This window comes from Sminthopsis crassicaudata, chromosome 6, assembly GCF_048593235.1.
Source record: "Sminthopsis crassicaudata isolate SCR6 chromosome 6, ASM4859323v1, whole genome shotgun sequence".
Lineage (NCBI taxonomy): Eukaryota > Metazoa > Chordata > Mammalia > Dasyuromorphia > Dasyuridae > Sminthopsis > Sminthopsis crassicaudata.
Genome location: NC_133622.1, coordinates 192,876,648 through 192,889,669, shown reverse-complemented (window position 1 = coordinate 192,889,669; position 13,022 = coordinate 192,876,648). Strand labels below are relative to the sequence as shown.

The 13,022-nt window shown below is 41.7% G+C and overlaps 1 protein-coding gene across 2 annotated transcripts in view; it reads right to left on the bottom strand.

The window, feature by feature from the left end:
* Nucleotides 1-5,587: 5,587 nt before the first annotated feature.
* ATRN (attractin) overlaps nucleotides 5,588-13,022 on the bottom strand; it is a 239,148-nt gene continuing 231,713 nt past the window's right edge. For both annotated transcript variants that reach the window (XM_074274223.1, XM_074274222.1), the window contains exon 29: nucleotides 5,588-11,028. In XM_074274223.1, the coding sequence (XP_074130324.1) occupies nucleotides 10,656-11,028 (373 nt within the window). In that variant the 3' untranslated portion in view covers nucleotides 5,588-10,655. The remainder of the gene's footprint in view (nucleotides 11,029-13,022) is intronic.

The window sequence follows — 13,022 nt, the reverse complement described above, 5'->3', positions numbered from 1 at the left end:
CTGGGTGACCCTGGCCAAGTCACTTAACCCTGTTTGCCTCAGTTTCCTTGTCTGCAATCTGTAGAAAGAAATGGCAAACCACTCCAGTGCCAAGAAAACCCCAAATGGGGTCACAAAGAGTTTTGACACAATTAAAACTCCTGAATAACAAAAGGCACTCAATATCAAGTTTTAGAAAAATGATGAAGATGAGAGTTTATTTATAGGGAACTGGAGAAGACTTCCTGTAGGAGGAGGCAGGGATGGGAGGGAAGATAGATGTTCCAGGCTCAAGCTGTAACCTGGGCAGAGAGAACAGGGACTGTCCAGTTTGACTGGAGTTTACCATGCACAGAGAAGGGTAATATGAGATAACAAGTCTGTGAACAGAGGGAGAGAAGCCAGCAGCAACAGAAAGATTGAAGATGCAATAACAATGAAGGGACCAGGTTCTGCATGAGGTTAGAGGGGATGCATCTACTCACTTAAGCTCTTTCATCATTAGATGGAGAGAGATGATGAAGGGTGATGAGACTAAGGCTTAAGGAGTTCCCAATCAGATCTGCCTTCTCAGTGAAGAAGCAGACCCTGTGTTTGACCTCAGGTAGGAGAGGGACAAGTCTTTGATAAATCCAGCACCACCACACTCAGGCTTCTGATCACTGCCAATGACAGAAGCCATCAGCTAGGAGCAGGGCTGTGTCTTCATGGACTGTGAGCAGCTACCCTTATCCCTAAGCTGTTCCCTCCCCACTCTCCCTCACCTGACTCACACCCACTCAAACAGTGGGTCAGCTCTGGCCAGTTATCACCAAGCTGGGATTGGGCAAAAGCTCTGTAGCTAGACCGGACCTAGTCCAGAACCTTAGGCATGCTATCAAACTTCTTGCTATCAAGACCCCAGCTTATCAAGTACCTCATCTTGATCAGGAACTGATGGGCCACTAGGACTCTGACAGGGGCAAAGAGATTTGGAAGTTGCTGGGAATGCAGGGCTGCACTGGATTGCAGTCTCTTTCCTTTTCTTTTGCCCTTGAGACCTTACCATTTGAGGTGCACAAGTCAGCTACTAAAGTCAATCCATGGCCCTCCACACACTACGGAGCCACTGTGCTGGGGGACAACTGTTAACGTACTCTCAGAAGTAAGCAGGACTGGCAGTAAGAACAGAAATTAAAGTCATGACCTGTGTTTAGGAACAGGGCTGTAGGCAATCTTCAGAAACAACCAGATTGTGAGCAAAAGCTGGAGACAGAGCAGCTCTCTGAGTTAGCTGCTCACAACCCAAAGAAGATTGAAGTAGGGGTGGGGGACTTCTTGCCCTACTTGTTGAGATTCGGATCTGGACACCAGTTTCCCTATTAGGCATCCCCTTCAGTTCCTGCTACACACTTTATGGGCATGGGCACATTGAAACTGCAGGTAGTTGAGTATCTGAGGGGGCAGCCATGGAAAGCATCAAGTGGAGAGCACTTACACAATATTTCTTTCATTTACATGATACATACATTCTGGATAAAGAGCTTGCCTCAAAGCTAGGAAGACCTGCCTTCACTTCTCATTATTTCAGGCAGCTCCTTAACACTATAAATGGCAGAGTTGGGTTTATTCTGAATGGTTTCTTCAACTGAGAATTCCCTACATCAATTAAATCAAGAATTAGGTTAAGATCCAGTTCTTATCCCTCTCTGTCTCTAATAAACTACATGGCCACAGTATGCTCATTGCCCGTATTCTGTGAATATGGAGGGTCATTCGACTCAGCAAAGTTCTTCCGTAGGATTAGTTTGGGAGTTTGCTAGTTAAATTCCTATTTTAAAAATTCATTCAATATTTCACTTCCTGCTTGGACTTGGCCAACTAACTCTGACAGCAGTTGGCTTAGATAATGGCACAATTTGGTGGACAATTCAAATATCATATGCCTTTACTGTATAACTGATGTTGACGTGCAATTTCAGTGAGTTTAAAGGTTGGGAGCACAATGAACCAATGTAGGCTGCTACTGCTACTGTAGTACCCCCAAGTCATAGGCACATACACGCGGATCTTTTTTCCATTCACATTTTGTGGCCCCTGAATCTGGTGGACTTAATGGCCCTTTGTATACAGGTTCTACCCTAGTAATCAAATCTCATCTCTATATCATAGCTTGACACACCAGGTCCGTTCTCAGAATCGAGGGCCTGAAAGTCATTTACTGCAACTGGACCCTGACCAAGACTCTCCTCATTGTGACACACTCAACATGTAGTTTAATACTCCCCTTCCATATAACAATCTTCTAATACTTAATGACGGGGAAATACAGGCTTAATAAATGCTTAGGACAAAGATTACAATACAGTGAGAGGAAAAAAGGGTATTGAGAGGCTGGGCGTGGCTGAAAGGAAGAGAAGAGACTGGGAAGACGGGAAGATGCTAAGGGGAAGGAGGGATATTGGGGAGGAACTGTCTGAATTTGGAATAGGCTGAACAGAAGAGAATTGGAATTTGGAGAGAAACAAGAGGGGGATGAAGCAGGGAATGAGGGAAATAGGGAGAAGGGAAATGGCAAAGGGAGAGGAAGGTACTCTTTTTCTTTTTCTTTTTTTTGGAAAGTAGATCAGCATAGTTGAAGGATTTGGATCAAGAATATTTATATTCAAATCTCAGCCCCTTAATGAATCATGTAGCTTCTTGAACTCCTCAGTTTCCTCATCTGTCAAATGAGAATGCTAGGGTCTGTTCTAAGTCTAAATCTTTACTCCTAGGATCCTTTCCCTATTGTTTCTTCTCCAAACTAAGTATTCACATTTCCTTGAATGTGATTCTTGTAATGACACTTTTGTTCCCTAGCCATTCTGATCAGCTGTCAGTTCTGACTTGTCTATCTTCCCTAAAACATGATATCCAGACCTGAACACTCCAGATGTGGCCTGCAGGGTGTATTAGATCTGCTCTCTCCCTCGCTCTGGAGGCTACATTCTTAGTGGAGCCACGTCACACTGCTGACGGGTAGGGAACTTGTCGTTAGTCATTTTCCGGTCATGTCTAACTCTTTGGGTTCCTTTTGGTGTTTTCTTGGCAGAGATGTTGGTGTGGTTTGGCACTTCCTTCTCCAGCTCATTTTCTAGATAAGAAAACTGAAGCAAAGGAGGTTAAGTGACTTGTCCAGGATCACCCAGCAACTAAGTGTCTGAGGCTAGATTTAACCTCAGGAAGATGACCTTCATGCCTTGAAGCCCAGCACTCTTATCCACTGGGCCACCTAGCTGCTTACAGTGCATTAAAACCACCAGTTATTTTTCACAGCAACTGTCTAGCCAAGTGTCTTCCATTCTGTATCTGTAGTTTTTTGTCTTGTTTTGTTTTTTTAATATAAGTGTAGAACTTTACTTTTAGGCCTTTAAAATAATCTTATTAGTTTTGGCCCATTGTTCTATCCTATCAAGATATTTTTGAATCATATCACCCTCCACATTAACCACACATTGCTCAAAGTTTCATGTCACCTGCAAATTTGATGTTTGTTATCCATGCCTTTGTCCAAGTCACAGAAAAATAGGGTCAAGGACAAATTCTTTGAGAGTACTGAGAACATCCAAAGGGTTATTATCCTATTACTCTTCTGGGCCTGGTTATTCAACTATATTACTATCCCGTACCTATCTCTCCATGCTATCTGTTTGCAAAATGCTTTGATGAAATCTACAGTAAGTACTGCAGATGGAGTAATTACACTGCAGCTGTAGCATTTCCTTGATCTAAGTATATACCCTCTCAAAAAGGTTAGTAAGCTCTTTTACTAGAGTCTGCCTTCTAAGTTTGCACTAATCTCTCTATTAATGAGAAACAGCTAAACAGCTACAGAGCTCATTGTTGGGTAGCTTACAGGAGGCATCTTTTTTTGGCAAATGGCAATGTCCAGTTTTCTCCTTCACCTCTGGCACTTCTCCCATTCTCCAAAGTCGTTCAAAGGCCTGGAGACTAGTCCCTATTCTAGACACCTGCTGCCCTTCATCCTTCCTCTTCATCCTCCAAGGTCCAGCCTAGTCCTTTTCTGTGAAGCCTTCCCTGACTTCTGATCTTTCACTTTCTCTCAATCCTGACAGTACTTAGTCTACACCCTTCTGTGGGGCAGATTGTTACAAACAGCCTTATTTTATGGAACTCCTTGACAAGATAAAGCTTTATCTCTAATGAGATGGAGCAGAGACTGACTCATACTTTTCACTAGACTGTGTCTAGTCTTTTGTCCTCTGTGCCTTTCTGAGCTTGAGCCCAGCACAGGAATTGGTAATCCACAGGCACTCAGTAAATGGTTTCTGAATGAATGGCACTAAGATAAAGGGGAGCCATGAGCTCTCCTGGCCTTGCTTTTCTTATCTGAGAAACAGCATAAAAATGGAGTGTTGGACCAGATAATGACAGCTGGCATTTATATAGCCTCTAGAGCTTACAGAATAATTCATTATCTGATTTCAGTTTTGCAAGCCTCTGAGAAGTTAGTACAGACATATTCTTCTTCTTCTTTTTACAGATGAAGAAACTGAAACTCAGGTTAGTTATTTGTCCATGATCATAAAGAAGGAATAAACATCAGAAGCAGTATTTGAACCCAATCCTTCTGAGTTCTTTCCACTATACCACACTATATCATCAGCAAAAATGTTCTTTAGTCCCCTATAATCCATAAACCTTACTAAATCAAATGAACAAAACGAGGAAATTATGAGTAGCAATGGCTGGAAAAGATGCTTTTCATGGGTTTGTCCTCAGCTGGAGGGGAGACCTATGCAACATTCCTGTACTGTTTCTCAGGGGCATGGTGAGAGGGAAGCAGAGCCAGAAAGTCTGTCTTTAGGGGCAGGCCGGGGACATGGCACTTCTCCTTTCACCAGCACTTAAAAACTCACAAAGCGTTTTTCCTTAAAACAAAACCTGGGAGGCAGGTGATACGAATGCTTCTGAAAGACATCGTCAGATTCTCTTGTCCCACCCTGCCTTGAAACACATTCCTCTGGACAATTAGGCCTCTACTGGCTTATGGTGTGATTCCTTCTCCAGCTTTGGGGATAGAGGTAGGTTTAAGGGGTTGCAGGGGAAAATGGAAGTAGAAACTTGACGTGTTTTCTCATTGGGCCATAATCCCCTGGAGCGCTTATTCTATCAGGAATAACTACTTACATTTTTAAAGTGCTATAAAGCTTCACAAAGTACTTTCCCCAAGGATTTTTGCCTCCATTTTATGGATGAGGAAACTGAGGCACAGAAAGATGAAGTCAATAATAGCAAGCTTTTATATAAAGTTTTAATATTTACAAAATGATTGACATAAATACCACAGGAGTCTCAAACTCCGTTCATTTGGTTCAAGAATCAAGGCACTCACTTTCCAATATATTCAGATGCTTTTCTCAATCAGGAATTCATGACTTCCAGAACTAACCTTTCTGAGAAGCCTCCAGATGGACTGACACATGAAAGCTCTAAGCAAAATCTTTGACTGGGACTGAAGGCATTCCCCTCCCTTTTTTTTTTTGCCTTAGTATCTTAAAAACTTCTGGTAACCAAAAAATAAAAGATAAGATAGAAATGTGAGAGTAAATTAGAATCAAACACCCACTTTTACCAGATCTTCTACTTTTATTTCCGAAGGAAATTTTGTATTACAGTATTTACTTTTTGTTTATATACATGTACTTCACATTTGTGTTTAAAATGCACAGACCTTCCAGAATTCTCTTGTTCCGGCTTAAATTAGCTGTTATCTTACAATACAAAAAAATACCAAAAAGTTGCAGTCCTAACTTGTGTATGTATAACACCCACAATCCCCAGCAATGAAATAGTTTACAATACTTACTCCGTATTTACATATGAGTGCAATCAATGCTAAATTATACATATTAACAAACTAAGCTGGAGTCCGAACACAGAAGAACTGGAAATAACCGCAGACCCAAGGAGTTTCCAAAGACAGAATTAGTTCAAGGAAATACGTTTCACTAGTGTTAATGTGTGCTAGGTCCAAATTCAGAATAAGTGGGAATATCTTTCAGGATTTCTTTTAAAAGGGTGGACTGACAGATTTTACAGGCTATTATTACACAATTTTTCTCCCTGGCAGAACTTTCATTAGTGTGAATTACTGATCAGGGGGAAAATGTCTCTGGGGATAATTATAGTACCTGGAAGACATGCATAAGAATTTTGATTTAAGAAAAGTTCAGTAAATTGGGTAACTGTTATTTGAGCCCCAACTTGGAAGAGAGACAGCAAGTATCCTGAGCACAGTTTGCCCCTGATCAACCTATTTCTTCCCTCTGTTCATACCCCTGTCCTTGAATCTGGCTTACTGGGGAAGGGAGGCATCTCTCCAAGGCCTTCCCTGTAGTATAGTTAGAAGTCAAAGCCAATTCTATGGTTTGGTTGTTGACCTTCCCACTCACTGAACATAATCTCAAAACTAGGGGCATCCAGTCCCAACTGGGCAAAAATCGCTCCCATAACCTTCTCCCTGATGATCAGTGCTCTCGTTCGGCCTCTCCTTAGATACCTCCCATCACAGGGAATACCTTATTCTTCCTTCAGGTAATGCCACATCACTCACTTAACTCTACCCAAAGTGGAAATGTCTGTCTGATAAAAGCAAGGATGTTAAAAACATGACTCTTTGCCTTAGCCGTGTGTGTGGTTGGTAGAAAACACCAACAAATTTGAACGTTACCATTCAAAAGATAAAAAGCCGTGGAGAAGCTGTTTAAAGCAAAATCTCTATTCCTATTGGTTGGTATGATGTTCCTGTAGACCATGCCAACCTTCTCTTCCCAGTCACCCCGATTCCAAGGTGAGTCCATGTGATCTATACTAGGTTTAATGACAACTTTCCCAGAAGAGGGACTAGAAGAAGCTTCAATTCAGTGTCCTGGTCCCCTCTACCCACAGACCTCTCGGGCCCAGCCCTGTTTTTCCTCCCCTGAACACATGACCTTGGAAATCTGTGGGCCCAGGATTCTCTTCCAGCACCTCTCACAGCAATCAGGCTATCCTTATCTTGGGCAGATGGGCCTTGGGGAGAAATGGAAGGGACCTACCTCAGTCTCTCTTTACTCAGAGAAGAGACTGCAGGTTCCTAGACAAATAAAGATATGGGAAGGAGTAAGAGAGGAAATAAATAAATAGGGATGTTACTGGCTGCTGCACATAATGACTACAAATATTTATGAAATTTTTGTTGGAAAAATAGGAATCATTTGCAAACAAAATAACCAAATAAAAATAACTTATTTTGCAGTGCCCAAAGGCATCATTCATGCTATAAACTAAAAGGCTGGAAAATTCCCATTAGAAACCTAAACAAAGTCACAACCACAAATTTTAACCATCTAAAACATGGCTCTGGAATTTTTGCTCCCATGTCTCACAAGAATTCAACTATAACAATCAAGGGAACTATTTCTAGGGCTGATACTCAGGGCATCCAATCACTTTCCTGAAGTCAAGACCCTCTGGCAAATGGAGATGTGGGCCAACTCTAATGACAAGAGTGTAAACAGCTTCATTTTAACATTCTTCTATGGAACAGCTTACATTAGGTTGATTTATTGTCTGATTCTTCCTGTATTTTTTTTTTAAGTAGGAGAAAAACTTTATTTTTGAGATATTTTGTTTCACTGAAATGAGTTGCATTTAAGTGCATCAACATGTTGGGGATATTTTTCCTGCTCAATTGGCAGAGCATCAGGACCTAATTGGATGACTTCTCTGAGCTCTGAAAGATAGCCAGTACTTAACACTGGGGCATTTTATCAAGACAAAACTCAGGTATCATTAAAAATGCATCAAAAATACATGAGCAGTTCCTCTGTTTTATGTGCATTTTCAAAGATTTAGCATTTTATACACGATGCCACTGTATTATTTAGCTGGGTTATTAAAATGGTTTTCATTTACTCACAGTCTTTCTAGTGATATATGGGTCTGTTTCCAGGGCCAGGAAACTGGCTTAGAAGTGAGATAAGCCAGCTATTAAGAGATTTTGCTCCTCCCCATTCCAGTTGAACTTTAAGTTTGGATTAAGCCATTTACTGGGGGTGGCAGGGCTGAGGCAGAGACATGACAGTAGCCCAGACAATCCACACGTTGGCAGAGAGAAGATTGAAAGAAGGGCTATTCACCAAAAGTGATTCATAATTCTTGGTTTCTTGCAGGGCTCTACTTGCTTTGCCTTCGACCTCCTGCTTCCTTTCAATCACTGAAGAGATAGTCCGTGAGCCTCTCTGTGGCTGACAGTCACTTACTGTGTTCAGGACTTTTCCAACAATGATATTTGTGAGGAAGAGAGGGATGGTGTGGAAAGAGTTAGGGGAGAGGTGTAGTGAAGACTATCTTAGCAAAAGGAAAAATCAGTCCTCAGAGTCAATGCTGAGGTTACTTCTTTGCAAGAGGCAGCTCCCACAGCCTGTTTCCCCACCTTCCTACTCTTAAAACAGGCCTGGATCACTCTCAAGGTCTTTACATAATTGGCACCTCCTGGAGAAGCTGGATGGACAATCTTAGGTAGAGGGGGCTGTGGGGTCTCCTCCTCTGGGTTCACCTGGAAACACAGAGTCAGAGTTGAAAGGGACCTTCAGAGGTTATATACCCTTGCTCTTGGCCAGTATTGTGTAAAGGGGAAAGGGTCCATTCTTGAAGAACTGAGTCTATTGGAGGTAATTTTTCTGTACATTAGATAGTGTTTTTTCCCAAAAATCTTCCAGAAAAAAAAAAAAAGCATTTTGGGGGATCTTACCCCTGGGAGAAACAATAGGGTTATAAGGGTAGGAGAAAAGAAAAAGCTCTCTCTAATCACTGCATTTCTTCAGGGTTGCATCTCAAAAGAATGAACTTCTAAGGCATTTATTTGTTCTCACTGATCTTAAGCTACCTAAATGCCCAAAGGTTCCCTTCTCTCACCACCATAGTTCTTTTGAGATGAAGTTGGGAGAGCCGTTCTTCTAGTCCATGGTCATAGCCTAGGCCTTGCTGACACAGTGTGAGAGTGATTTTCCCATTGGCTACTATGGACATTAAGAGACAGAGTATAAGAAAATGGGGGGAGAAAAAAGATGCAGTACTTCCAGTTTCTAAGAGTCCTTTTCTCCTGTCCCTCTTAAACTCATTATTGCTCACTCCATTTGGCAAACCTGAGTTTCTCCTTTTAAGATCTCTGGATGTGCTGATTCTCTATTAGTCTTCAACATGGGTTCTAGATGGTGGAGAAGAGCCTCCTACATCTAGGGAGGTGAGGAGATGCCTCCTGATAAGAAAGAAGGCAAATATATTCTTTCCCCTTTTGCATGTCATGGCAGGCTCTGGGCTTTGGCCCTTGATGAAAGTGACTTCTCCTCTTACTCCCATTTTCCCACATTATCATCTGAATTTCTCCTTTGCCTCTATTATATTCTACCTTGTACTATATTTATTTGGGTCTCATCCTCCCTATTAGACTGCAAAGTCTTTACTAATAGGGCTTCTGTCTTATTTCATATTTGTATCTACAGGACCAAGCAAGGGGCCTTGACACATATCTGAAGTGAACTGAACAGAATCCCATCAAGGACTGTCCCTTCCTCCAGCAGATGTCTAAGTCCACTAGCCTAGACCCTGAGGAAAATAGACACTCAAGGCAGATGAGGTTAAAATGTAAATGGACACTAGAAACAGAGCTGTGTCTTGCTCCCAAAGCACACCCAGCCCTCTTTTTCCCTTGGTGGGTATGAAGGATGACTAACATCCACTTTTGTGCCCTGGGAGGAAGCACAGGAAGGGCCAAGAGAAACACTAAAGTTGAGACATAGAAGGTTATGGGACACACACAAGGGACACTCCACATTCCCACACCTTTGATTTGGGACAAGAGGTGAGAACAGCAGCTTTTACATAGGATATTGTAGCTCAATTCTACTTTCCCTTCCAGGTACTGCTACCAGGTTAAGTACATCCTTGAGTGGAAAAATTCTATCATCTTGCCTGGCTGCAAATTAGGTTTTAGAAAAGAGCACAGATTGCCTAGGGTAACCATTTAAATTTTACAGGAATATAGGAATGCAATTATGTAAAAACCTATGTATACTAATTTCCCAAATTGCTAGATCTATTTAAAGTCTAGGCACTTCGTGTGTGTGTGTGCACGTGTGTGTGTTCTAAATGGGTTAAGACTATATTAACCAAGATTCCTTAGAAAACCACAATAATTTGCATTCTTTCCAAGTGACATTTCTGATCTTTATATTAAAATAGTCTCATTCTATTCTACTTTGACATGATTCCAAAGAGATGGACTGTAAATAATTCTCAACTAGAAAAATACCATTCCATTGGAAGAGAGAGATCTCTGCTTGGATGAGTCAAGAATAAACAGCATTTTTTTTTTTTAAAGAGAGAATATACTTCAGATGAAAAGTAAGTGACTTCACCTGAAGGTTCCCTAAAAGCCTGCATTGGTGAGTTATCGATGACTAACATTTACCTGTAAACACTGCATCTTTTTTTTTTTTTTTTTTTTTTTTTTTTTGCACAGTTGAGAAATACAAGTCCCCAGGAACAGTTCTTTATGTGTAAACCTGAGTGTCATTCATTCCTAACTGTTCTCCTGGCTTTATTTACACTGTCTTCCCATAATGATGACGAGATCATTATTGGACCTGTAATTAAATTAAATGAATTTGACGAGAAAGAAAAGGGTGGACTCTGGAACACAAACTGGAGCAACTTTCAGACAAAGCAAACGACCATGCAGACAAGGTTGGGCTCAAGGACGCTGCCTTCTCCAAGTATCTCCAGTTGCTTGCACCATGACTGTAAAATCTGTGGCCCTCCCTCCCTCCCTCCCCGCCCTCCCTTTCCAACTGTTCTTGTGTGTTAAAACCCTTACAGGGACAGTTCTCATGCTCCAGCATCAGATGCAGGTTCCAGGCTGTGCAGGTGGCTGCTGTTTCCGATTTCGCATGGCTCCTGATTTCTCTTTGTAAGCAATTGGCATCTGTTGAGAAATGTCCACCAGTGCACTGGCCACAGCAAGTCCTGAAAGAGAAATCCCCCCCAAAAATGAGCACTTGACTGCCAGAAAGTTATAAACTGTGAATGATTCAGCAATACTGTTAGTAGGCCTAATACTAGAGGATCAAAAAGATTAAAGAGATCAAAGAAAAAGGGAAAGGACCTGTCTGCACAAAAATATTTACAGCAGTTCTTTCCGTAGAAGTAAAAGACTGGAAACTGAGGACATGCTCCCATCAACTGAGGAATGGCTGAAAAAGTTATGGTATATAACAGTACATTATGGAATACCATACTACTGTGCTATAAGAAGTGACGTTGGGGATGATGTCAGAAAAAACTGGGAAGACCTATATGAACTGATGCAAAGAGACATGAGCTGAATCAGGGGAACCTTATACACAGTATTGCGAGATTTTGAAGATATTCAACTATGAAAGACTTGCAACTCTAATCAATATAGTAACCCTCCAGAATTCCAAAGGACTATGAAGAAACAAGACCCCTCTAAAAAGGGAGCTGATGGACTCTGAGGGCACACTGAAGCATATTTTATTCTGTTTCTTTTTTTGGCAATTTGTGCTGTATGATTATACATATTTGTAATGGATTTTGTTTTTCTTGCTTTCTCAATGGTGGAGGAGGTAAGATGGAGAGAATTAGAAACTGAAAACAAAGTAAAATTAGTTACTAGGAAAAAATAAATAGTATTGCTTTTTATGGTTACTTAACTATCTGCCTAGAACCTGTGATGATTCCAGACATTGTTGGAAGGAAAAAGAACTATCTACTTTTATAATTCTCTTAAGAAAATGCATTTCATGCAAAAGTTTCATTCTGGACAAATACATATGACTATCAAATTCAAGGCCTTTGATGAAGCCTCAGGGAGAAAAGGATGCATGAAGTTGGCAGAATCCTTGCTTGAGGAGTTTACTTCCTTCCTGGGTCTGTGTGTATTCATTTCTCATGCCAGAAAAGAAATGTAGTTCAAGTCAGGGTATGACAGGCAAAATGGAGTCGGAGAAATGATCCCTGGAAAATCTCGGGGAGCAGATTTTCAGTTGTGGTAAGCGGGATGATGCAGCAGAAGCAGTGACCCCTGAGGAAGGTACTTAGGTGAGCTAGTAGTTGACGGAGGTGGGCAATGGGGTATTCTGTTCAGGACCAGTTCAGGGCCATCATGTCATTAGGCCTCATTTTCTAATTACAAAAAAACTTTTGCTGTTTCACCTGAAGGCCAGGCTTGGTGGGAAAGTCACTTTGAAAAGGGCAAACACTGTCCTTCCCTGACATCATTTCCCCCACCCCCTACCTTCACCTTGTATGCTGCAAGGAATCTGTAGGCCCTGTACTCTACAACTGTCACTCTACCTTTCTATTAGCACCTTCTTTAGGAGCTAATGGCTGGTCAAGACCAACTGCAAATGAAGTGAGATGCCTGAGAGGAAGGGACAGTGTTCCCCTTTGTGTGGATGGAAATCAAGCCCTAAGTTGTTTTATCCACACTGGAGAAACCACCAAACAATGCTGCTCTCCTCCTCCCCTCTCCAACTGAGGTTTCTTGGGGGAAGGGGAGTGTCCCTTTATTAGTAATCAGTGCCCAAAGCATAAGATTGTATTGTCTAAAAAAAATGGGACTATTGCTGGGCCTTGTCCTTCAAAGAGCAATGATAACAACTCCCACTTCTCTAGTATTTTAATGGTTACAGAATTCACTAATCACAACCACCTTGTAAGGAAAGAATTGTGACTTCCTCCCCAGATTCCCATGGCTAGGAAGAGTGCTCTCTTCCTGCATCCATGAAGGAAGATAAGGGACAGCTCCCATTGAGCAATTCCCTTGGCTAGACCTGCTTCCTGAGTACTCAGGCTGTCTTTCGAGTTAAGCTTCATGTAGAAAGAGCCCTGGGTTTAGTGTCTGGAGTCCTGAGATGGAGCTCACACCAAGTCCTTCCCCTTCTTTGAATCTCATTCTATCCTGTAGTAAATAGGGAGAGTCAGGAAACCTGCCCTGT